This window comes from Rattus norvegicus, chromosome 1, assembly GCF_021556685.1.
Source record: "Rattus norvegicus strain SHRSP/BbbUtx chromosome 1, alternate assembly SHRSP_T2T, whole genome shotgun sequence".
NCBI lineage: Eukaryota > Metazoa > Chordata > Mammalia > Rodentia > Muridae > Rattus > Rattus norvegicus.
Window position 1 is genome coordinate 88,102,149 of NC_141534.1, and position 26,594 is coordinate 88,128,742.

The 26,594-nt window shown below is 50.2% G+C and overlaps 1 protein-coding gene and 1 long non-coding RNA gene across 6 annotated transcripts in view; one reads left to right on the forward strand and one right to left on the reverse strand.

Annotated features, from left to right (window-relative positions):
- The window catches only part of Slc8a2 (solute carrier family 8 member A2), a 35,863-nt gene extending 10,906 nt beyond the window's left edge, over positions 1–24,957 (forward strand). Inside the window, exons 4-11 of one of the 5 annotated variants that reach the window (XM_087594820.1) lie at positions 2,966–3,388; positions 8,050–8,153; positions 8,283–8,300; positions 10,126–10,250; positions 10,537–10,636; positions 14,994–15,272; positions 16,602–16,759; positions 23,807–24,957. In XM_087594820.1, coding sequence (XP_087450946.1) covers positions 2,966–3,388; positions 8,050–8,153; positions 8,283–8,300; positions 10,126–10,250; positions 10,537–10,636; positions 14,994–15,272; positions 16,602–16,759; positions 23,807–23,860 — 1,261 coding nt within the window. In that variant the 3' untranslated portion in view covers positions 23,861–24,957. 5 annotated transcript variants of the gene reach the window in all.
- LOC148007260 (uncharacterized) lies at positions 19,161–21,331 on the reverse strand. The gene is made up of 2 exons (XR_015649804.1): positions 20,178–21,331; positions 19,161–20,070 (listed from the first exon to the last, which is right to left on the reverse strand). It is a non-coding gene; the product is annotated as an uncharacterized LOC148007260 (long non-coding RNA).
- Positions 24,958–26,594: the final 1,637 nt, after the last annotated feature.

The window sequence follows — 26,594 nt, forward strand, 5'->3', positions numbered from 1 at the left end:
TTTGTTTGTTTATTTGTTTGTTGTTTGTTTAAAACAGGGTTTCTCTGTGTAGCCCTGACTGTCCTGGAACTCATCTGTAGACCAGGGTGGCCTCAAATGCAGATCTGCCTGCCTCTGCTTCCTTAGTGCTGGGGTTGAAGGTATGTGCTACTACTGCCTGGCATACTATTTTATTTTTTTAAAGATTTATTTATTTTAGGTGTATATAAGTACACTGTCACTGTCTTCAGACACACCAGAAGAGGGCATCGGATCCCATTACAGATGGTTGTGAGCCACCATGTGGTTGCTGGGAATTGAACTCAAGACCTCTGGAAGAGCAGCCAGTGTTCTTAACCACTGAGCCATCTCTCCAGCCCTTATTTTATTTTAATTAATGGAATGTAGCAGAGTCAACCTAGTGAATCTCCAGGATCTGCCTGCCTCTTCCAGGGTCCCCATGGCATCCTCTGGCATAGTGTCCTCCCTCTCCTCCCATTGAACCCAAAGGCACACATGTCACTTGACTGCCACATCTCAATGACTTTCTTCATTCTGTTTCTTAGACCTCCCATGAGTTTTGTGTCCATGTTTCTCTCCTCTCCCGTTTTCACATGTGTGGCTGATCAGTGTGTCCCTATGTGTGTACAGGAATGTTTGAATGTGTCGGTACACATGTATGACAGTGCATGTGATGACGGGAGTCACCCTCCATCTCCCTCACCTCATTCATAAGGCGGGCTCTCCCATCACTCAGAGTTTGCAGATACTGCTAGCTTTCCTAGCCAGCTTGCTCTAAGGATCCAGTCTCCACCCTATGGGGCTGGAGTTAAACCTGGGCCACCATGCCCGCTTGGCATTCATGTAGGCTCTCGGGAGCTGAACTCAGGTCCTCGTGCTTGTGCAGCTTCCTCCCCATCCCCAGTGCATTTGAAACTAGGGTCCTAGAACTATCTGCAATTTGACCTGGCCTCATAGTTCCACAGACAGAGACCACGTTGTGTGTACTTTGTGCAGGAGGCCAAGGAAGGGAAGCTGCCTCCTTGGTCCACTTTGCAGGTGCACGGGGCCTGCTCCTTTGTTGCCGGTGGGGGTCCAGTTTGATTATTTGACAAAGATGAAGCTACCCCCATGTTCTGCTCCCCCTTAAGTTAGAATTTCAAATATCTTATTTTAGAATTCTGAGAGGTTTGTTTTTAGGTGAAATCTTTGGTCATCCAAACTGCTCTAGAACTTTCTATATGGCACATGGTGCTCTTGAACTCCTAATCCCCCTGCCTCTCTTTGTGTTGGGATAACAGGCATGCACCATTACACATGGTTTATGCAGCGTTGGGGATGAAACCCAGGACGTTGTGGCTGCTAGGCAGGCCCTCTACCACTCAGCCACAACCCCAGCTTGTAGACTTCTAGGATTCTAACAATTGTATGCAAATATCACTAGACAATTTGCTTTATTTTGCTTGAGACTATTCTGGCTGTATAGGCTGGGTGAGCCTCAAAGTGGTAATCCTGCCTCTGCCTCCCAAGTGCTAAGATTATAGCTGTGAGCTACCACAGCCAGCTAAATTTATTTGAGTGCTTCTGTATGAATTTAAAGTCCCCTCCTCAAGCAAATGGCTCTCTGCTGCTATTAGCTCCCTTGTACATCTGAGACACTGGGGTTGGAGGTCATTCACCTCCTTGCTCTATGGTTGAGCTAGGCTCATAGTCTGTTGGCTCATGAGGCTCGGAGCCACCAAAGACAGTGTCTGTCAAGGCAAGGGCTCCAGTAACAAGGAGCCCCTGATTCTAACCATTTATTCTTAGTTCTACAGGACCCTGGGTTGCCTATGTCCCTCCCACTGAGTTGGGGTTTTCCTGAAGAACCTTTTATACAACACTGGCACAGTGTTGGTGGCTTCCACTTTCCAGTCCCAGAGCTCCAAACCAAGGGGCCCCTCATCTGCAGGGCTCAGGATTCACTAACATCTGAGTCAGCATGGGGGTGTAGCTTACCCATAGAACACCTGTGTAGAATCCCCCCAGTGAGGGACTGGGGTGTAGCTGCACCACTATGCTCAGCTTTTTGTCTTATTTTTCTTTAATTTTTAGGTTTCATTTTTAAAGTTTTTTGTTGTTGTTGTTTTATTTTATGTGTATGAGTGTTTTCTCTACAGGTATGTCTGCACACCAGTGTATGCTTGGCACCCACAGAAGCCAGAAGAGGGTACCAGGACCCTAATACTAGAGTTATAAATGGTTTTGAGCATCTGTGTGTGTGTGTGTGTGTGTGTGTGTGTGTGTGTGTGTGTGTTCCTTTGGAAGAGCAGCCAGTACCCTTAGCCACTGATCCAGTCCCTAGATTACATTTATTTGTGTGTGTGTGTGTGTGTGTGTGTGTGTGTGTGTGTGTGTATGCCTAATGTATGCATGCACGAAGATCAGGGGGACAACTTATGGCTGAAGTCAACACTTTCCTTCTACCTTGAGAATCTCAGGAATCAAGCTCAGGTCATCAACATTGGTGGCAATCACTTTTACCCATTGGGCCATCTTACCCATCCCTGATCTGTCTGTCTATCTATCTCTCCATCTATCTATCTATCTATCTATCTATCTATCTATCTATCTATCTATCTTAAATCAGAACGACAAGGTCTATTCCAAAGTCCCTAAATCCCCGCTATTCAACCCAACATTGCCCACAGCCACTACAGATAACAAATACAGAATCTAGAAGCTAAGGGGCTTTGCACCAAACTCCCACTTCAGCAGATACTAAAGGCAACCTGAGGACATTAAGGCCTTCCTTGGGACTGGAAAAATGACTTAAAGGTTAAGAGCACTGGATGCTCTCCCAAAAGACCTGGATTGGAGTCCCGACACCCTTGAAGGGAGGCACACAACCCTGTAGCTCCAGCTTTGGGGGATCTCCCGGTCTTGGCAGGCACTGTACACACATATGCACATAATAGGGACAGCCCCCTCTGGTTCTCGTCTGCAGCGAGGGCACGCTGGTGTTCAAGCCCGGGGAGACGCAGAAGGAGCTGCGCATCGGCATCATCGACGACGACATCTTCGAGGAGGACGAGCACTTCTTCGTGAGGCTGCTGAACCTGCGTGTGGGCGATGCTCAGGGCATGTTCGAGCCCGACGGCGGTGGGCGGCCCAAGGGGCGGCTGGTGGCGCCACTGCTGGCCACCGTCACCATTCTGGACGACGACCACGCGGGCATCTTCTCCTTCCAGGACCGCCTGCTGCATGTGAGCGAGTGCATGGGCACCGTGGATGTGCGTGTGGTGCGCAGCTCTGGCGCACGTGGCACCGTACGCCTTCCCTACCGCACAGTGGACGGCACGGCTCGTGGTGGTGGTGTGCACTACGAGGATGCTTGTGGAGAGCTGGAGTTCGGCGATGACGAGACCATGTAAGCACGCGTGGAAGAGAGGTAGAGCCTGAGGAAGGGCTGGGTGGGCCTGAGGACCACCCCTACTTAGAGTGGGTGGGATGAGATCAGGGTCAAGCTGACCTGAAGAACAGCCCTAAACCTGGCAGGCAGTGGTGGCGCATGCCATTAATCCCAGCACTCAGGAGGCAGATGCAGGCCAATTTCGGAGAGCCTGGTCTACAAAGCAAGTTCCAGGACAGCCTTGGCTACAAAGGGAAACCCTGTCCCCGCTCCAAAAAACAAACAAACAAAAAATAACCCTAGCAGGAGATGGGGTGGGGCCAGGGTGAGAGGGGTCACTAAAGAATGGCTTGGCTGGGAGTGGGTAGAGCCTGAAAAAATGATTTGGCTGGGGATGGGGCAGGGCAGAGTGTGGGAAATAGTCTTTGCTGGAGATGGGCAAGGCCAAGAACAGTGAGGCCTGGGAAATGGCCTTGGCTGAAGGAGGGGACAGAGCTAAGGTAGGCTGGATCTAAGAAATGACCCTGCTTGAATAAAAGATGGGGATGTGGCTGGGTGTGTCGCCAGAGTAGGCAGGTCCTGTGAAATGGACTTAACTAAGAGGTTGTGAGAGGCTGTAGAGACAGGGTGGGACCTTGGGAGTTCTCAGGGCAGGGCAGCTAGGGGCGAGGGGGAAGGAGGAAGTGTGCAGAGAAAGAGAACCTGACTAGGCTAAGCAAGGGATGGAGTCCAAGCTCAGGAGAGCCTACGTTGTCTGAAGAGTTTGAAAAGAGAATAGGACCTTGACAGTGAGAGGGACCATGCAGAGACAAAGTTTGACCAGGCCAAAGGGCGCGGCTTAAGAAAGGATCATGGTCAGTCTGTGGATGAGAGGAGATGGGGGTGGGGTGTGGTGGGGGCGAGGTGGGGGGGTGGAGCTTTAGGAAGGAGAAGGACTTGAATGGGGCCAAACTGGAAAATGGAATTTGATTGGGAAGAAGGGGGAGGAACCTGACAATGGGCGGGGCCTGGGTGGATTTTGGTTGGAAGGGTCAGTTTGGGATGTGGAAGCAAGGAGGGAGTCTCAGGTGGAGGAAGGTCTTTAGAAAGGGGCATTTGTAAGTGGCTGGCCTACTGAGCCAATCTGGAATGCTTGGCTTAGTAGAAGTCGTGGTCGAGTGTGGGTGAGGCTTAATGTGTGGTAAAGTCTCAGAGGTGAGACTTGTGAGATCCCGGAGGACCTGGGAAACAGTGAGAGACCCAGGGAGCTGGGAAGAGGAACTGGCCTTGGGAGACATGGGGCATGGATTCCTGAAGACTAGGAGGTGCCTGGACTCACATGTAGCCCTGTAGATGCGCAGATGGACAGGGCATTGCAAACCCTGTGCCCTGGGTTCGGAGTCTCTGGAGAGCCTCCCCTCACCTCCCCTGCGCCTGCCCGGTGCAATAGCGCTGCTCCTCCGCTCCTCGACTCCCGCCGCTCCTCCGCCCCCGCAGCGGCTGGCTTCCTCCTCTTGCCACCCACGCGCTCCCTCCAGCCGTGGGGCCTCTGCCTTGCCATCAGCCGGCTGGTGATGGCTTTCCTTCCTTGCATCTCTGACCTCTCAGGCTATTCCTCTCTGGAATCTTGGCTCTGTCCTGGGTCTTCCTTTCTGCCTCGGGTTATGCTTTAATCAGAAACCTTGAGCTGCTCTCCACTTTTCTCTCTTTGGGACGAGCAGGTGGCGGCTGCTTGGAGTGGAGCCCTATCATCATCCCTAGCCAAACTCTCTAGAGACAGAGGTTATGGCAGAGTTGTCTTTTTTATGGTTCTTGTCCTTCTGGTCGTCTAACCTGCTTCCTCCTTGCTGCTGCAATTCCATGGGCCTCTCCTCCCCCTCGCGGCTTCCCCAGCCTGGGACACCCTCTTTCCTCCCCCACCTCCCGCCTCCTCCCAAGCTTCCAGCTGTGGCTTCAGGAGACAAGAGAACAGGAGGCTAATTAGCGTTTAGGGAAACACATCCTTCCTCTGACGGGCAGGCGCTAATTAGAAGAGCTTTGAAGCAACCAGGCTGGAGTGGAGGCCTGGGCAGGATCAACACAGAGACTGGAGGAATCAGAGACAATGGAGATAGCCAAAGACAGAACAGAGAGAGGCAAAGAGAAGGAAGCAAAGGAGAGAAACGAGAGCAGAAAATAGGAAAAGATTCAGACCCAGAGAACTGGGGCCGTGGAGAAACGGGAAATGAGAAAGTAGAGAGTCGGGACTCTTAGTGGGTGAGGGGTAGAATGGAATTTTCAGAAATTTGGCAGAAAGGCTTTTTTCCTAAGCTCTCAGGTCAGTCCACCCCTTGTGTAGCTCGAGTCTCTCGCTGTCCTGTCAGTTGGCATTCTCCTGGGCTGCCTGTCAGAGCACTGATTGGCGTACCTGTCACCAAGATTAGCTACCGTGTTAGCGGTTTGTGGGCTGTCTAAGAGAGTGCATGACAAAGTGTATGCCACTATGTCAGTGTGTCACTGTGTCTGTTCGTGAATTTGATGAGCCCGGTGTGTCTTGGAAGATGCTCCTTATCAGGACCCCCAGTCCCAGATGTGGTGTTTCAGCACCGCGGACAGCGCCAAACCCACTCCAGAGGCCAGTCCTCACAGTATCCTGAAACTCAATTGAACATGGTCTTGGTTGCCTGGAGACTGGAGACTGGAGGGTAACCATGAGTTGAAAGGCCAGCCTTGCCTACAGTGTGAATACCTACTTAACAGACAGAACTGGAGACATAACTCTGGTGGTAGAGTGTTTAGCACGCCTGAAGCCTTGGTGTCCATTCCCGGTGCCATGACATCAGTGGCGCATGGTAGCCCACTTCTTTAATCCCAGCATGTGGGAGGTGAAGATGGGAGGATCAGGTGTTCAAGTTCATCCTTCTCTATGCATGGTGTGTGTGGACTACAGCTTGCCTGTGGAGACAAGAGGACAACTTTGGAGAGTCCCTCTTCTCTTTCAACCTTTTACACGAGCTCTATGGATCAAATTTAGGTCAACAAGCTTTCAAGGCAGGTGCCTTTACTCACTGAATCGTATTGCTAAGCCTTCACATAGAGTTTGAGGCCAATCTGAACTACATGGGACCCTGTTTCAAGTAAATAATTTTAAACCCAAAGTGTGGAGGTGGGTGCCTGTCCTTACATGACCATGTCTCTGTGTGCTGTGTAAGTTCTCCTGCTGAGATGTGTTGATCGAATTATTGCCTGATTAGAAGTCTTCTGCCTGACTGTGTTAACTTTATTTCATTTGGAAGCCCCTGAGAGACAAAGACAACAAGGAAAGAACACAGACAAAGAAAGGCAGAGAGAGGAAAGAGGCAAAAGCAGGGAGATACAGAGACATAGAGAAAGGCAAGGAGATGATGGTGGTCAGAGAGGCTGATATGCAAAGAGAGACACGTGGTGTGGAGAGTGTACACAGACAGCCAGTGGTATAAAGAGCGGAATCTAAGCCCGAAGTGATTGCGCATGCCGGACACCCCAGATTTTAGAAGTTGAGGCGGGGGTAGTAATTTTCAAGGCAGTTTGGACTATCCAGTGAGTTCCAGGCCAGCCTAGGCTAAATAGTAACACACTGTCTCACAGAAACAAAAAGTAATTAAATAACAAAAGAGCAAGGTCCGTGGAGGAACATTAAAAGGGTCTCACAGGGTGACAGTGTCTGTCTCAGGCTGTGCTGGGGGTGTCTCTCAAACGAACAGGCATCTGTTCCCTGAGATCATGCGCTGCAGGGGGATGGCTGTGCATGTGGGCGGGTGACTGGTGGAGCTTCCTCTATTGGTGACTGCGTGGGTGGGGTGTTTGTGTGGCTGGGATCTGGGGCCAGGCCTTATGGGGCTGGCTACATACACTGTTCCTCTAGCCAAGAGTTGCTGGCACCCAATCTGTGAACATTCCTTGGTGTGGGGCTTGGAGATTGCAAGGAGGGGTAGGAGGTGTGTGGGTTCAGTGCCTTAAGGGGACAGGTAACATTGGACTATTCCCTGCCTCACCCTGGTTACCATGGGAACAGAGATGCTGGAAAAAAACTGGGCACATTAGACTGATCTTCCAAATGTGGTCAGGATGGAGGGTGGGAAGCTGCAGGTATTTTGTACTGACAGACTTAGATATTTGTTTCCTTTTCTCCTTCCTTCTTTCCTTTCTCTCTGTAACTCAGGCTAAACTTGGTCTTATGGTAACCCCCTTGCCTCAGCCTCTCAAGTAGTTGGGATTTCAAAACCAGTGGGATTTTTATGTATACATGTGTGTATATACACATGTGTGTGTGCTCATACATGTGGAGGGCAGAGGGCAATCTCACATGTCATCCTCGGAGACCCCATACACTTCTTTTGAAACAGATACCATTGGTCTCAAGCTCACCAATTAGACTAGGCTGGCTGGCCTGTGTCCAACCCCCAGACACGACAACCTGCTGAGATGGGGATCAAACTCGGGTCCCCATGCTTTCGTGACAAGCTCTTTATTAACTGAGCCTTCATCCCAGGTCCTTCCAGGACCCAGCTTCATTCACACATGTTGTGTCTTTGGGGTTAGGGTTGTTTCTAACAAATGGGGACAAAATAATGACTCTAAAGGAATGACTGTTTAAACCAACTGGGGTCCAGTGGCATTGTCCTGAGGTGGCTCTGTTGGAGAAACATGCTCTTCTTCTGCCCGTGCCTCCCCCACCCCAGGAAGACTCTTCAGGTCAAGATAGTGGACGACGAAGAGTATGAGAAGAAGGACAACTTCTTCATCGAGCTGGGCCAGCCCCAGTGGCTTAAGCGGGGCATCTCAGGTGAGGGGTGAAGAGGTGGCTACGGGAAGAAGCAGGGGGTCCAGGGTTGGGGGCCCCGGGGGACTCGTGAGCCTGAGCTTTGAGGAGAAGCGACTCTCTCATTGTGTCCCTGTCTCTGTCTCTCCCCAGCTCTGCTACTCAACCAAGGTGAGTGAAGGGACCTCTGGGTGTGGAGGGAGGAGCCACTGGAGCCGCAGGGTTGGGTTGGGGGCAGGTCAGAGGTGAGAGGTAGATTTGGAATGGGCAGAGTTTGGAGCCAGCTGGGACTGGGATGGCGATTGTGGCATTCAAGACGGCAAGTTTAGTCACAGACTGGGGAAACTGAGTTGTAAAATCAGATCTGAGCTTGTGGCGTGTGCTACTCAGGTTTAGCACTGGTTGGAACGGTCATAGGGTAGGTTTGGGGTAAAAGATCCATCTTTCCGCTGGGTCAAGACAAGAATTGAAGTAGAGGCTGTGGTCCAGGATTCAGAGGGGGTTAAATTAGAACTGGAGTCACCGTTTATGCTAAAACTGAGGTGGAACAGATGGTTCAGCTGTTAAAAGCACTGGCTGCTCTTCCAGAAGACTCAGGTTCAGTTCCAGCACCCACCCCGAGTTGCTTACAGCCAGCTCTAGGTTATCTACCATACCCTCTGGCCTCCTCAGACACACACACACACACACACACACACACACACACACACACACACACACACTAAAAATTTTAAATGGAAGTCGGAATTTGAAGATTTTGAATTAGAAGTGGTATCAGGAAGGCTGAGGACCTCTCAATCAGTATGAGATTGCCCAGGGTGTGAAAAGCCCTTGGTCCCATCCCAGCACTGTAGTAACACAGGTCTGTGATCCCTGCACTGGGGAGATGAGAACAATAGAATCAGAAGCTCAAGGTCATCCTCAGCTACACAGTGAGTTTGAGTCTAGCCTGGACTATCAGAAAAAAGGGGGAAAAAAGACAGACCTGGTAGCTAGCACTTGGGAGGGAGGTAGAGGCAGAGGCAGATAGATCTCTGTGAGTTGGAAGCCAGCCTGGTCTAAATAGTTTGAGGTCAGTCAGAGATACAGAGAAGCCCTGTCTCAAAACAGCCACTGCACCAAGGGGCCCCCGGGGGAATTGATGCCAAGTTGGCTGTGCGGAGTTGAAGTAGGAGCCCGTAGCTTGCATATAGTGACAGTTTAGAGCAGGATCTGCACTGGAGCGAACAGTCAGGACTAGCCTGAGATTAAGATGTTTTGAGAAGTCCTATAAGCTGCTGTAACAAAAGGCCTAACAATGTCTGTTTGTTACAAAAAGAAGGCAAATGATTGCTACAGTACTTTATTGGTTACTTAGTCCAAGTTTCTGAGTCTTCCTTTGTGGCAGGTGGCCTTTCCATACTGTGCCTTCCCTTGCTATTGAGCTGTTCGATGTTGTCTCTACTGCCTGCAGGCAACTGGGCAAGAAAATTTCCAGAACCACAAGGGAGATCCTGGAGGATCACCACTCCATCACTTCTCCCCCTAATTCTGTTGGCTTTAATCCAGTCACATGACAGTACCCAGCTACAAGGAATACTGGGAGATGTAGTTCATCTATTTGCTCTCAGATTTGGGTGAACTGGTAGCTGTCTGCCCTGTGGCCAAGTTTTGTTGCTACTGATATCCAGGAGTGGAACTAGAAGTGAAGCCTAGGGCCAGATGCAGGGTTCATGACATTACATGACAGTGGCATTTGGGACTATATGAGGTCGGTACTATTACTGTACCCATTAATGTACAAAATATGAAGCAGACAGGTTAATAATACACTGCCTAAGGTCAGGCAACCTCCGCCATTTGAACCCAGAGTACACATCTAGAATTTCATGGGCTGAGGAAGCAGGTGGTTAGAGGGACTGGACGAGTTCACCAGTGTCCCAGACAGAAGAGATAGTATTACTGACCCTGTTAGGCATAGTTCCTGGGCATCTAACCTCCATCCCTCATGCTGCAGGGGATGGAGACAGGAAGCTGACTGCAGAGGAGGAGGAGGCCCAGAGGATAGCAGAGATGGGCAAGCCAGTTCTTGGGGAGAACTGTCGCCTCGAGGTCATCATCGAGGAGTCTTATGACTTTAAGGTGACTTTCCCCTTTCCTGAAGCCTGTCCCGAGCTATGTTGGGTGGGTAGGTGCAGGAATGAGACTCAGGAAAGCAATGCAAATCCCAAAGTTGGGGACCACAGTGGGGTCCCAGGGTAGTCTCCAGGGCCAGTTTCAGCATTGTGGAATGCATATGATTCCCTTCCTGGACAGGGCGTGTGAGACTCCTTGAATGTGGTTTTGATTTCCAGCCCCAAAGCCCCCCATCACAGCACCCTGGGATGCTTGTGGGAAGTAATTCCTCCCTTCATCCTCTCTTTCCCAGAATACGGTGGATAAACTCATAAAGAAAACAAACCTGGCCTTGGTGATTGGGACCCACTCATGGAGGGAGCAGTTTTTAGAGGCAGTTACAGTGAGCGCAGGTAAGTTAAGGGGGCAGGGTGAGAGCCAAGGGAGGTGTTGGAGAGACAGAGACACAGAGGTACACACAAAGGTACACGGAGTGGGGTTGGTGAAGAAGGCAGATGGGGAGCGGTTGATGGCCAGAGAACGGCATCCCATCCCTCTGCGGAGAGCCAGAAAGGGAAAGACAGATGGAAACGGAAAGGAGAAAGTTGACACTGTGCAGTGTGGTCTCAGCTGCCGGGAGACTGATTCGAAGGCTCAGCTTCACTTTCCACCCAAGGTAGGTGTGGGGGACCAGCCTGGACTTTACCCTAGTAGCGTCAAGAAGTTAGAGGTTAGATGGACGAAATGGCAGCAGGTCTACACACCCTCCACCCCCAGGCAGCCTTGGGCTCCTCAGTTGCTATGGACACAATCACCAGGGCACCTCTTTCCCACTTGCTGTGGTCCTCGCCCTTCTTAGTTCTCCCGCGGATCTACGGCGCCCTCATGCGGCCAGAAGTACAATGGCAGCTGAATCCACAGACTCTCTCTTGGACATTTACACCGAGCCCTTTGTGACACAGATGGGCAAACTGAGGCTCAGATAGAGGAAAGGACTGCCCAAAATCTCTCAAACAGTTTATAATGAGTTCTGCAGCTGCAATTCAGGACTCCCTCCCATACATAGTATTGAATTTCCTTCTGGGAAGCCTCAACTGGAGAGACTAATGTGTAAGGAATTATGGTTAAAGAATGTTGGGGTTGGGGATTTAGCTCAGTGGTAGAGCGCTAGCCTAGGAAGCGCAAGGCCCTGGGTTCGGTCCCCAGCTCCGAAAAAAAAGAACCAAAAAAAAAAAAAAGAATGTTGGGCAGAGATGGCTCGGCAGGTAAAGGCGACTGCTGCCAAGCCTGATAATCAGAGTTCAATTCCTGAGACTCGTGCAGTAGGAGAGAACCGACTCCTGCAATTTTTTCCCTTTGATCTACACACATGCACACACACACACACACACACCAAAAATAAATAAATGTAAAAAATAAAAAAGAAATTGTTGAGTGCAGTTCAAAGTTAAGGCTGTGGAGATACGAGGCCAGCCTAGAGATGCCCATAGGTTGGTACAACCCTCCAAAGCCGCAATTTTCAATGTGTCTGAGGGAGACGCTGCTTGTGTGGGAGACAAGATGAAGAAATGGCTGAGAGCACTGGAGATCACTGGCCCTGGCCCTGGCCCTGGCCCTGTGGAGTTCACAGCACAGTGGGAAGGACAGACATGTCACAAAACAGCAACAACCCTGGGGATGACAGACATAGGAGGAGAGACCCCCAAGAGCCCACACGAAGCTTCTGACCCAGCCTGGAAGTAAGGGAAGGCTTCTAGGAAAGGGACACCATGCCAACGCCTAGACTGGGGACAATTGTGTGCAACAAGGAGGAGGGAACAAACATGGCCGTCCTTGGTAAAGGGAGCACCAAAGACAGAAGTGTGGGTGTTCAGAGGGAGCACCAAGGATGGAAGTCTGATGTTTGGAGACAGTGATTAACTTGGGGTGTGAGAAAGGGGTTGGCCATGAGACTAGAGAGCAGTGAGCCTGGGTGCTAGGGCAGTAGTGAATCATAGCAGAATCTGGAGTGGAGCAAGGAAAAGCCTAAGAGAAGCAGTGCATGGCGTCTGCACCGGCCTCAGCTGTCTCAGTACAGTTCAGGTACGACGAGTCTGTCTGTCTGTCTGTCTGTCTGTCTATTGAGACAAAATCTCATTATGTAGTTTTGGCTAGCTTAGAACTCTCCATGTAGACCAGGATAGCCTCAAACTCACAGATATCCTCCTGCCTCTGCCTGCCAAGTACTGAGACTAAACACATGCCCAGAGTGCCTGGATGTGGCTCCTCTTTTGCCTTCTCATCCTAAGCTTTTGCCCTCATCATTGCAGAATAGTCCCTGTGCCTCCAAGTGTCCCCAGTCCTAGAGGGAACAAAAGAGAAATCAGGGGAGCCAGAAAGGATGAGGTGGGCCTGCTGAGTTTTCCATTTTCGTTCATGATGCCCTGATGTGGTTGAAGCTAAACGTTTGGTCTTGCAGAGCTAAGAAACCACAAAATCCGCTTGGATAAGTACAAAGTCAAAGTTTTTATTTCTTTGGCAAGCCAGTGGTTAAGCAAGTTAGGAAAGAGAGCAAGCGGGATGTTGTGACTGGAGTCCTACCTTGGGGGCAGGGTTGGCTCCTCCTCCACCACTGCAAGGGTTCTCCTGTTTCTTAGAGAGAAAACTTGGGGATTTGTAATCTCAAATCCTGGCGAGTGGCTTCAGGGTTTGACAGCTGGCTTAGCCTCATCTTGCCTTCCTGCCTGCTGCCTGCTGCCTGCTGCCTGCTGCCTGCTGCCTGCTGCCTGCTGCCTGCTGCCTGCTGCCTGCTGGCCCCTGGCCACCTTCCTTACCAGTACCCTTCCAGCTATAATATTTGGCACCCGGGAGCCTGCTCTGTTTCACATTCACCACCTCCTGCTTCTCAGCTCAGGATGAGGGCTCCAGATAATTCTAGGCTTTCTAATCACACAAATGTCTGGGTTCTAAAAGCCAATCTGGTCACCGTAAAGGACAGGATGGGACTCTTTACAAAGCTCAGAAGATAAATGCATGCAGGGTGCCTATACCAAGGAAACTAGAGCATTTCAGAACCCCTCCTTTTGTCTTATTGGCAGAGAAGTAGAGAGTGAACCACCATTGCAAGGGATTATGGGAAAGTATGTATTTTAGCATTGCTAGAAGCAAGGGGGATTCTGGGAGGGTGTATATTTTTATCTGAGGACGTGGCTGTTGCTAACCTCAAGGGATTCTGGGAGTTAGCTAATTTTAGCTGGGTGTTTGTCTCTGTCTTGCTCCTGGAGACTCTGGGAAAGCCAGTTGCATTAAACCAACTGTGGAATCTTAGTGTGCATTTGGTTGATGATGCTCGGGATGGAACCCAGACCCTTTCACATGCTAGGCAGGCAGTCTACCTCTGAGCCAGAGTCCCAGGCCGCTGCAGTGACTCTTAGAGTGAATATTTCTTTTTTTTTTTTTTATTGATTGGTGGTTAGAATTTTAGCTGTTGGACAATTTGAGTTGACCCTGACTCATTTCTTTCTTTCTTTTTTTTTTTTTTATTAACTTGAGTATTTCTTATATACATTTCAAGTGTTATTCCCTTTCCCGGTATCCGGGCAAACATCCCCCTCCCCCCTCCCCTTCCTTATGGGTGTTCCCCTCCCAACCCTCCCCCCATTGCCGCCCTCCCCCCACCAGTCTAGTTCACTGGGGGTTCAGTCTTAGCAGGACCCAGGGCTTCTCCTTCCACTGGTGCTCTTACTAGGATATGCATTGCTACCTATGAGGTCAGAGTTCAGGGTCAGTCCATGTATAGTCTTTGGGTAGGGGCTTAGTCCCTGGAAGCTCTGGTTGCTTGGCATTGTTGTACATATGGAGTCTCGAGCCCCTTCAAGCTCTTCCAGTTCTTTCTCTGATTCCTTCAACGGGGGTCCTATTCTCAGTTCAGTGGTTTGCTGCTGGCATTCGCCTCTGTATTTGCTGTATTCTGGCTGTGTCTCTTAGGAGCGATCTACATCCGGCTCCTGTCGGTCTGCACTTCTTTGCTTCATCCATCTTGTCTAATTGGGTGGCTATATATGTATGGGCCACATGTGGGGCAGAGAGTGAATATTTCTAACTCTACAGATGGCTGTCGGTGGTTGTGAGGAGTTTTGAGGAAATGACTATTTTTACCTCAAGACATGGTGGTCATCTCTAGCAGCCACTAGAGATGCTGAGACACTGAGTGCTCTTAAAAAGGGATTTATGGCCTCCTCTAGCTTTGAGATGTTCTGGGAAAATAAATGGATTTATCTATGCCCAGCACTCTTTTGTCTGCAAGGGATGCTGGGGAAGTAAGTATATTAACCTGGACCCAAAACTCCCTTAGCTGCAAGGGATTCTAGAAAGTGTGTGTTTACCTGGTTCCAACACTCCCTTAGCTGCAAGGAATTCTGGGAAAGTAAGTATATTTACTTTTCTCCAACATTCTCAGCTGCAAGAGATTCTGGGATACTGAATTAACTTAAGCTCAATATTTATTCTCTTAGCCACAAATCTGAGAAGGCAAAAATAAGCTTCTCTCAGCCCAGTATTCTTAGGTGGTAGGATTTTGGAAAATTACATTTACCTGGGCACAACACTCTCTTAGCTGCAAGGGATCCTAAGAAAATAAATATATTCATCTCAGACCAACATTCTCTTAGCTGCAAGGCATGCTGGGAAAGCAGTTCATGTGGAACTGTCTGGAAGCCTAACACAGTGGAGCAGTATGAGCAAGGAAGTCTGAGGCATGGTGTGTGCCCCAGCTGGGTCATGTGCCCACAGGGGACGAGGAGGAGGATGAGGATGGGTCTCGTGAGGAGCGGCTGCCATCCTGCTTTGACTACGTGATGCACTTCCTGACGGTGTTCTGGAAAGTTCTGTTCGCCTGCGTTCCACCCACGGAGTACTGCCATGGCTGGGCCTGCTTTGGTGTCTGCATCCTGGTCATTGGTCTGCTCACTGCCCTCATCGGAGACCTGGCCTCACACTTTGGGTGCACCGTGGGCCTCAAGGACTCAGTCAACGCCGTGGTCTTCGTGGCTCTGGGCACCTCCATCCCTGGTAACGCCCCGAGCGGCGGCTCTGCAGAAAAATACAACAGGACCAGGGAGGGGCCCTGTGGGTACAGTATGCTGACTGACCCCACCCCAGAGCGATCAGGGAAGGGGTCACAGGGGACTAACGTGGCAGGAAATGGTAAAAAGCAGTCGCAGACTCCATAGGAAGGGGAACCCCCCCCAACGGGGGTTGGGAATGGGTTCAGTGTTCCTGGAAAACCCTCACAAAACCCACTGTGTTGGTGGGGTGCTCCATGGAGACAGGCCCTCCCCAGACGATTTCACCGCCCCTTGTGGTAGACGGTGGGAACCCTCTCTGAGGTGCATGTACATAGATCCGAGGACAGCTTGAGGGCGTTCTTATTCCACTATGTGGGGTGTGGGGATCAGACTCAGGTCATCTTGCTTTGAGGCAAGTGCTTTTACCTCCTGAGCCATCTTGCCAGCTCAAGGCCCAGCCTTTTACATGAGCACTGGGATCCAAACTCGCATCCTTATGCTATATTTACACCCAAGGAGCCGTCTCGCCTTCGGTTTTGTTTTGTTTTGTTTTGCTTTGTTTTGTTGTAGTGGGCCTTAGGTAGTCCAGGCTAGTCTAGAACTCACTAAGTAGAAGAGCCTGGCCTCGAACTCCTAATCATCTTGCCTCCACCTCCAAGTGTTTGGATTATAGGCATATACCACCACACTTTTTTTTTTTTTTTTTTTTTTTTTTTTTTTGAGATTCGGGTCTCAATTTGTAGTCTTGGTTGCCCTGGAATTGACTGTGTAGCCCAGGCTGACCCTAGACTCGTGGTGATCCTCTTTCTTCAGCCTCCCAAGTGCTAGGAGTGCAGGTATGGATAACACCCTGGCTAAATCAACTCAGATGAGAATAGAGACCAGAGAATACGGGTGAACGTGCCCCAGAAACAGGGCAGTGTCTTGTGTCCTGTACAGAGGCTGTGACTATGATCGTCTGAACCCCAGCAAACCTCTTGAGAAGGATAGCACATTAGGGACAAAATGGACTCTGTCCCTTCATCAATAAGGAGAGCACTTGTGGGGACACACAGCTATTTCCAGAGGGGGGTGTGATGGGAAGAGGACTGGGCAGCAGCAGCCCCTCCAAATTTAAAAAGTGGGCCCCTATAGAAGATCACAATGCCAGCTTCACAGAAAGCAAGCCTTACGCCATTGAGAATAGGCAATAGAGCTTATTGGTTGCACAAAAGTCCCAAAGAGGTGTCCCCAGACAGTGGAGTTTCCTGCATGCAGACCGATTCCAAAGGAAGTAGGCAATGGTCTGGGAGCGTCATGCAGCCTCTCTCACCCCTGTGTCTTGTCCCTGTAGACACGTTTGCCAGCAAGGTGGCCGCGCTGCAGGACCAGTGCGCCGACGCGTCCATCGGTAACGTGACCGGCTCCAATGCGGTGAACGTGTTCCTGGGCCTGGGTGTGGCCTGGTCGGTGGCCGCAGTGTACTGGGCGGTGCAGGGTCGCCCCTTCGAGGTGCGTACAGGCACGCTGGCCTTCTCGGTCACACTGTTCACCGTCTTCGCCTTCGTGGGCATCGCAGTGCTCTTGTACCGGCGCCGGCCACACATCGGCGGCGAGCTGGGCGGCCCGCGGGGACCCAAGCTAGCCACCACCGCTCTCTTCCTGGGTCTCTGGTTCCTCTACATTCTCTTCGCCAGCCTGGAGGCTTATTGCCACATTCGGGGCTTCTAGGGCCCCAGCCGCTACCCTGAGGGTGGGGACTTGTTGGCACTTGCTCTTGGACCCACCCCTGTCTCCCTACCCAGACTCAACCTGGGTACTTCCTAGGCTCCTCCTCATCAGCCTTCTTCCTGGGATCAGCCTCCCTTTCCCCCTGGAATCCCATCCCTTGCCCTCCCTTCTCAGAGGCACCCCCTTCAGCCCATCTTTGTGAGTTACACCTGAGCCCTCTGGCCAGACACCCAGCCACCAGATACTACTTCTCTGTCTCCCTAGACACCTAGCCTGATTCTGTCTTCTCGTGTCCCCTCCCTCAAGTCACGAACCTCCACCTGTGTCCCCAGGTCTTAGAACATCTCCCTAGGTACCTCAAAGGGAGGCTGTGCCATCCCAGGACGCAACCCATCACCGCCCTTACCCACCTCTACCCCACCCTCAGGGAGCTCTCTTAATGTCCCCAGGGGAAGGAATAAGGGGTGTGTACCGGGGTGGGGGAAGGGCACGCACCTCCCCTGATTTATCCACTCAGAGGCTTGGAGAAGGAGGAGGGACGTTTGGAGTTTCTGTCCCCCCAGGCTCGACCAGAGGAGGCACATTTTGAACCCACCACTTCTGACATTCCAGCGCCCTACTCGCCCTCCACTACCTCTGAGAGCCTAGCCACACCTTGGAGGGAGGGGCCTGTGTATGTATATAGTGTGTTTGGGGAGGGGGGACACGGGAGGGTGCATGTCTTGGGGGAAGGGGCGTTGACAGACTTTCCCTTCTGAGAGGGCAGCACGACTCACTCAGCCTTGAGAACCGGCTTAGTGGATGAGACTGAGAATCAAAGGGAGTCCAGTTGACCTCCCCTGATAATATTCTAGAAGGGTTAATGAAAATACTCTAGTCTAGATGGTTTATTTTGCCCTCAGTGCCAGCCAATCTGGGCAGGACCCTCGAAGAGGAGACCGAGGGTCCCAGAGGACCAATGCTACAAGCCAGCAAATGCTGCCACATCTCTGCCTGTTGGGGGGCGGGGGTGGAGGGGAGGGTGGGAGGGGGCTGGGGGGCATTTTTAACTTTGTGGGCCGTACATCCGTTGGTAGGCCACCTGCATTTTCTTACTGTTAATGTCTCCTGCCCAAAACGACATCCTTGGGGAACGGGGAGTGTTGCTCACTCCTTGCAACCTTAGGTGACCCTGCCACCCTCATATCCTTCTGCTTTCCCTAAGTTATTATTATTATTTTTGCATTTTCTCATCCAGTTGTGCATTGGACCCATTACCCACTGCCCTCCTCACCCCTGGCTCATCAGCAACACTCGATCTCCCTTCTCTGTGATTTCTGTAAAAATTGCCATAAAACTTTGAAATTCTGCCTGAACAGTCCTCCCATGGGAAGTCGGGATGTTGGAGGAAAGGGGTGATAGCAGCTCTGACATCTAGACGACAGGAAACAGACCAGGCAGCCTGTGCTTTAGAGTTGGCCAGACGGCAGGACACCAGCATGCGCTAACCACACTCAGTGGTTACCAGAGCGTGCACCAACCACAACCCTGTCTAAAAGCCATAGGCTTCTGGTACCACACCCTACCCATTAGCCAAGAGCATCTACTAGTTACACCCCTGCCCATCAGCCATCAACCATGAGCCTCCACTAGCCACTCCTGTAGCCTCTCGGCCCCAGGTTTCTAGTACCACGCCTCACACATCAGCCAAGAGCCTAGCCTGAGTGCCACGCCTCCTCACTAGTCCTGAGCTTCTGGCCACACCCACTCACCAGCCACAAATGGTGGACAGTTTCCTAAATAAAACAGGTCACTTTCTCAGAATCATGCATGGAACAGGAGGGCTGGTGTGTGTGTGTGTGTGTGTGTGTGTGTGTGTGTGTGTGTGTGTGTTCATGAGCGTGGAATGAGTACAACCAAAGTTAATGTGTACAGACCTGTGAGGCAGTGGCTTTTTCAGAGTGGGACAAAGGATGAACAGGAACGGAAGACATGCTTCCTGCATGGAGTGGGGAGCAGAGAGACGTTCAGGGGACCAAGTGTAAGAGCCATTAATAGCCACACTAAGGAGGCTTAGTATTTAAGAGTAAAGGGCTGCTTTGGAAGAAATTTAAAAGGAGCAGGCCGGCAGTTGATGTCAGCTGGTTTATATAATTTTTTGTTTTGTGTGTATGTGTACATGAGTGTATATGTATGTTCATTGTGTGTGTGTGTGTGTGTGTGTGTGTGTATGTATGTATGTGTATGTGTTGTGCCTGACAAGGTCAGAAGGGGCTTTGTATACCCAGAACAGGCAATCGTGGGCCACACAGTGGATACTGGGAACAGTATCCTTCCGGGTCAATGTTCTTAATCTCTAAGCCAGCTCTCCAGTTCCTGATTTATATTTTCAAGTATTCCTCGTAGATGACTGTGATATCATCAATTTCCTGGGATATTAGAGGTTGGAAATTAGGGACTCAGGCAGTAGAAGAGGGGTGGAGGCTGGACCGGGTGTTGGAAATCAGTAACAGATAATGGGTCAAGCCAGTGAGAAGGCACAGGAAGACCTATCAGCTGGAAGGAGATGGCGGTTGAGGGGGATTTAGGGAAAGGACCTTGGAGTCACCTGGGTAGGGATAGGAAAGGTGTGCATGCCACGGGACTGGATGAAGAGGGAGCAGCTGCCCTTCCTGGACACAAGATGAGCAGAGGCTGCTGTGATCCAACCGCTGCTGTGCTGAGTTGGGTGACACAGGCACACGGAGTGTCCGAGGGCAGCACTAAAGAACAAGTGAGCACCCTAACCTTACCCACCATCTCCTGTAGTCACAGGCTGAGCCCAACAGGAAGCCACAGGTCAAAGCCAGTGCCTGTCGGTCTAGAATGAAGAGGGCAAGAGAGCAGATGGGGGTGTGTGTGGAATGTCGAATGCAGAAGAAATAAGGGGCAGGGGGAGGTCTAGGGCCACAGAAAAGGAAACTGACTGCCAGAGAAGGGGATTTGGGACTTGTCAGCAAGCCAGGGCTGGCACAAGCTGCCCAGGGAGTAACAGAAACAGTTCCTGGGGTATCCCCAACATGGATGAGGGCGATGAAGGCAGAGGAGACACCAGAAGAGTAGAGGGGAACGGGCTGGGGATTTAGCTCAGTGGTAGAGCGCTTACCTAGGAAGCGCAAGGCCCTGGGTTCGGTCCCCAGCTCCGGAAAAAAAAAAAAAAAAAAAAAGAGTAGAGGGGAACCCAGGTGGCAATCGAGTGTCCAAGACGCCATGCTCATGAGGCAAAGTCTGGCAAAGATTGAATGGAGGGCTCAAGTACACTTTAGGTTAAAACCATGTACACACCTGCAATCCCAGAACGCCGAGGGCAGAAGCGGGAGGACTGAGTCTCAGGCCAGCCTGAGCTACACAGTGAATGAGACCTTACCTTAAAGTCACAATGGGCTGTGACCGCATCTCAGGTGGAGAGGGCTGGGTTCATATGCACGAAGCCCTGGGTTCAGTCCCCAAGGCCACATAAAACCAGTCATTGTGGTGTGAGCTTGTCGTCTTAGGGTTTCATTGCTGTGAGGAGAGCCATGACCAAGGCAATTCTTTTTTTTTTTTTAAAGATTTATTCATTTATTATATATAAGTACACTGTAGCTGTCTTCAGATACACCAGAAGAGGGCATCCGATCTCTTTACAGATGGTTGTGAGCCACCATGTGGTTGCTGGGAATTGAACTCAGGACATTTGGAAGAGTAGTCGGGTGCTCTTAACCACTGAGCCATCTCTCAGCCCCAACCAAGGCAATTCTTACAAAGAAAAAGTATTTAATTGGGGCTGGCTTACAGTGTCAGAGGTCCCGTCCATTATCATCATGGTAGTAAGCATGGCATCGTGCAGGCAGACATAGTGTTGGAGGAGCTGAGAGTTCTACATATTGATCCACAGGCAGCAGGAGGAGACTGGATTTGTTTCACACTAGGTGTGCTTGAGCATTTAAGATCACAAAGCTGGGTCTCCACAGTAACACACTTTCTCTAAAAGGCCACACCTCCTTCTATAAGGCCACACCTCCTTCTATAAGGCCACACCCCCTCTATAAGGCCACACCTCCTTCTATAGGGCCACACCTCCTAATAGTGCTACTCCCTATGAGCCAAGCATTCAAACACTTGAGCCTATGAGGGCCATATCTATTCAAACCACCACACTCGTAATCCCAGCGCTAGGGAGGTGGAGGCAGGAAAGCAAGGAGAGCCTTCCAACCTGGGCCACATGAGAATCAATCTCTGTCTCTGTCTCTGTCTCTGTCTCTCCTCTCTCTCTCTCTCTCTCTCTCTCTCACACACACACACACACACACACACACACACACACACACACACACACACACACACACGGTTTCTCTGTATATCCCTCGCTGTCCTGGAACTCACTCTGGAGACCAGGCTGGCCTCACACTTAGAGATCCTCCTGCCTCTGCCTCCCAATTGCTGGGATTGAAGGCATGTGCCGTTGCTAGGGCAGTGAGAAGCTTTTTGTAAGAAAAGAAAATATCTGAGCTTGGACCTTGCTGGGAGAAACGGTGATGTCTGGGTCAGGGAAGAAAACATGGGGTTTTAATCAGCCCGATGTGGAGTGAGTAGAGCTGGGAAACTGAGTCAAGGTGCAAAGACCACAGTTAGAAAATCTGGAGAGGGAAAAGAGGAGTGGGAGGTGGCCAGGGCTAGGGGTGACCTGTGCCAGAATGCCCCCCTGCAGTTTCCTTAAATCCACCAGCAGCCTTTTCACAGACGAGGAAACTGAGGCTGAGCGGTGCAGCAGCTTACCCAAGGCCTCACGGTGAGGAAAGGCGGAGATGGGGCCTGGGATGCAGAGGAACAAGGATCCACTCCATGTTAGCAAGGATGAATGAGGACATCGGAAATGTGCCAGGGACAGGGCGGGTGATGTCCATCGAGGCCTGTAGGAGGGTGAGGAATGGCAGGTTGGCTTGGGTCTGAAGGAAAGAGCTTGGAATGTAACTCAATGGTAGAGCGTCTGCCTAAAGTCCCCCAGGGAGGGGTTGGGATGTTGCTCAAAGGCAGAGAGTTTCCTTAGTATGTAAAATGCTTCATCCCTAGCACCCCAAAACACAGCTGACCTTCGACATCCCAGTCTGTCTGACTGGGAGGCAATGTCACTGCTGTCAAGTTCTGAGGCTTCTTCATCTCACAGATGGATCCCACTGGGGGCCCCTTCTGCAAGGTGCACGTTTGGAACGTAGGACCTCACTGGGATCCAAGTCATGTGATAAACACACGGAGGCCGGGAGAGTGAATCTCAGGAGTTCCCTCAAAAGAACGCTCCCCTCGGGTATTCTGAGTGTACGCAAAAGGCAGATGGACACTGAACAACAAGAAGCTATGTGCTTTCGATTCCAGATGAGACACAGATCCGAAAATCCAGATGAGAAACCTTTCAAACGGTTTCTGTTTCCCATAAACCTTCCAGCTTAAATTCAGACATTCTTCGAAGTCTGATGCCATATTAAACCATGATGTTAGCTGGGTTATACTCCCAGGGACTTTGGGGGAGGGGAGAGAATCTGTTTCCAAGATTCCAGAAGCTTCCATTTCGACCTCCTCTGACTCCAGTCTCTTGACCAGTTCATGGAGTTTCCTTGTGACCCTCTCTTAACTAAATGGCCCCTGGTGATGGCATGTCCGCTCCACCTGGATAGTTAATGCTCTTTCCCCTTGTCTCCAAAATTTTAAATTGGAGACATCTACAGATTCTTCTGGGGTCACATTTAGGGACATTCTCAGGTTCTGAGGACTGTAGAGTGGACATCTGGGGGAGTGGCTATTATTCAGCCTGCCACTGTCTCCACTGTGACTTAATGGAATGCATCTAAGGACCCTCTCTCCTGCTGTGCTCCTGCAGACATCAACCAAGCCACACACCCCTGCTGTCCTATACTGTTTCCTGGGATCAAACGAGCTCATGGAGGAACAGGGCAACTCCTGAGACCAATTCGAGGGGTTGGAGAGAAGGCCCAGCCATTAAGAGCATGCATTGCTCTTGAAGAGAACCCAGCACAGGAGTCACAATGTCAGAAAGCTCACAAGCACCTATAATTCCAGCTCCAGGCGACCTGCCCTTCCTCTTCCGGCCTCCACAGGCACCTGCACTCTGTTACACACACACACACACACACACACACACACACACACACACACACTTTAAAATACAATACAATAAAATAAAAAACTTGTTTTTTTTTTTTCAAGTCATGGTTTTTCTGTGTAGCCCTGGCTGTCCCAGAACTTAGTCTGTAGACCAGGCTGGCCTCAAACTCACAGAGATCTGTCTCCCTCTGCCTCTCTAGTGCTGGGATTAAAGGTGAGCACCACCGTCACTCAATAATAAAACTTTTTATATAAGAATTTAGGGGCTAGAGGAATGGCTCATTGGTTAATAACATTTGTTGCCCTCGAAGAGGACTCAGGTTTGGTTCCCAAAATTGGCATAGTAGCTCACAGCAATCTATAGTTCCTGTTCCAGGGGGTCTAGTTCCCTCCCCTGACCGTAGACACCAAATTTGCACATAGTGCACATGCATACAAGCAAAACACTTATAAAATTGAAAACAAATCTTTTCTTTTTTTTACTGAAGCTCACAGCTGCCTGTGACTCCTTTTTTTTTTTTTTTAAAGATTTATTTTATGTATGTGAGTACAGTCACTTTCTTCAGACACCAGAAGAGGGCATCGGATCCCATTACAGATGGTTGTGAGCCACCATGTGGTTGCTGGGAATTGAACTCAGGACCTCTGGAAGAGCAGTGCTCTTAACCGCTGAGCCATCTCTCCAGCCCAAATCTTTTTTTTTTTTTTAAGGAACTCATGAGACACATGAATCAGAAAGCTCACAAGGCAGACTCCTCCCTGTGAAATTGAAATTTCTGGTTTCTTTGGAAACAGTTGTGTCATATGACGTTTAGCTGGGGCAGACATGTGTGAAAGGATGTTCTACTGAAGTGGACTCATGAGAGGATGCCTGATGTTTAGAAAGAATATAAACATGGCCCCACAGACAGTAGGAAGAGGCTCTAGCACTGGTTCGCCTTACAATGTGTTGCTGACCTTCGCTTGTCATGGCTTGGTAGAGAGTTACTTGCCAAAGAACTTCTTGTAATATTCTGGCAGCTCCTTGATGCCTCTGCAGACTCAGGCCCATTGGCAGAGCCTCTGGGTTTCTTCTGGATCAAACTGCTGTTGCAGATTCTTGAGTGAGGATTGCTGAATGGACTGGAGTGCCACCGCTGTTTCGTGTTGGTGTTTTGCTAGAGGGCTGGACTGCTAACAGTGAAGATTGGGATCACCCCCCAAAGAGCTATTTCTAAACAGGTCCATGACCTCCATTTCCTATTAACCTTTCTTTTCCACTTCCTCTGGTGGGTGGTGGCCTAGAAGGGAGATTAAAGTATTTAAGAACCATTATTAAGGGGCTGGGGATTTAGCTCAGTGGTAGAGCGCTTACCTAGGAAGCGCAAGGCCCTGGGTTTGGTCCCCAGCTCCGAAAAAAAAAGAACCAAAAAAAAAAAAAAAAGAACCATTATTAAAGTAGATTGTGAAAAATCTAAGCTTGTGTAAAAACCTAGGGTACACGAGCAGTGGACAACCGATGAGGAGAGATAGTCTCTTCATGTGGCTCTGCCTGCGTGATGCATAGGGAAGGCGGGTTGGGGGTGGTTTAAATAGGATTGGCCCTTATAGACTAGTGTGTTGGAATGCTTGGCCCCTGAGGAGTGGCACTATTAGGAGGTGTGGCCCTGTTAGAGGAAGTGTGTCACTATGCAGGTCTCATACACATGCTCAAGTCTAGCCAGTGTGACGCAGTCTCCTTCCTGCTGCCTCTGGATCAAGATGTTGAACTCTTGGCTTCTCCAGCACGATGGCCACCCGTATGCTTCCTGGTATGATGATAATGGACTGAACCTCTGAAACTGTAAGCCAGTTTCAATTAAATGTCGTTCTTTATAAGATTTGCTTTGGTCCTGGTGTCTCTTCACAGCAATGAAATCCTAACCGAGGCGCCAGGGGTGCAGTTTTGTGAGTGCATTCTGGAGTGAGCTGTTGGGTGAGGCAGTTGTCTGCGTCAGTGACATTCCTGGAAGTAACCCCCGAAACTTATTTCCAAGATGCATGTCAATGCAATCCTCCCTTTGGACCAGCAGTGCCATCTATCCAGGGTGAATAGAAAAGTCCTGAAACAGAGCACCCAACAGGCTCAGGGTGAGTCAGGGTGTCTGAACCCCAGGTTCCCAGCATGTCTGACCAGCATGCCTGGCCGCAAACTCGCAGAGATCAGCCTATCCGTGCCTGCCGCTGTGTTGACATCAAAGGAGTGCATAATGACACCCAGCTCACAGCTCCTTCTCTGCCCAGACTGCACACTTGCCAAGTCCTTCTGCTTTATGAACCAGATCCCCATGAGAGTCTGTCTAAAGGCATGGTTACATGGTGTAGCCCAAATGCTATGCCCTCTTGGAATTTCTTCTGCTCAGTTGAATAGTTTGTCACTTTTGTTCCAGTTTGCTTTCTACTGTACTAAATGCTATGACCAGAATCAATGTGCAAGAGGAAAGTGTGACTTGCGTGTCCTAATGGTCACACGCCATGACTGAGGGAAGTAAGGACAGGAACACGGAGGCAGGGACTGAAGCAAAGGCTATGAAGAAGCAATGCTTACTATGAGGCTTGTTCCCCATGGCTGGCTGGCTTGGCTTGCTTAACTCCTCCTCCTCTTCCTCCCCTTCCTCCTCCTCTTTCTCCTCATTACTACCACCATCCCCTCCTCTTCCTCCTTCTCCGTTGAGATGGGGTTTCTCTTTGTAGCCCTGACTGATAAATCTTTTTCCAAAGTGTAAGAGATGGTGGCTGGCCCCAGTGCTGTGACCTAGAGGACACTAGACAAGATTGTTGCTTTCTTATACAGCCCAGGACCACTCAGCAGTTGAGACAGAGAGACAGGCAGATCTCCATGAGTTCGAGGCCAGCCTGGTCTATGGAGCTAGTTCATACAGCTCAAAGCTACACAGAGAAACTCTGCCTAGAAAAAAAAAAAGAGTTTAGATTTTTTAAAAAATTCTACTGTTGTATATGTATGTTTGCCTGCATGTATGTTTGTACACCATGTGTGTGCTGATGCCCTTGAAAGTCAGAACACATTGGATCCCCTGGAACTGGGATTATGAAAGGTTTGAACCACCATCTAGGTGCTGGGAATCAAACTCGGGTCCTCTACAAGAGCAGCAAGTTAAGAACAACAATCTTAACTACTGATTCAATTCTCCATCCTGAGGCTCTTATTTTTAAAAAGAAAAAAATCAAGGCCACCTCCCACTCCTCCTGTTTTCTCTTCTACCCCTCCAGCCATTCCTCCCTCCCAAGTTCATGTGGGGTTTTTTCTTCACCCCCCACTGAATTTACTTCATGCTTCCTATCTACTGGAGCACAGATGGCCTCTAGGGGATCCTGTTATTAAAGAACTCTCTCTCTCTCTCTCTCTCTCTCTCTCTCTCTCCACACACACACATCTATCACTCCCCCTCTGTTTCTCTCTGTCTCTGTCTCTGTCTCTGTCTCTCTGTCTCTCTCTCTCACACACACATCTATCACTCCC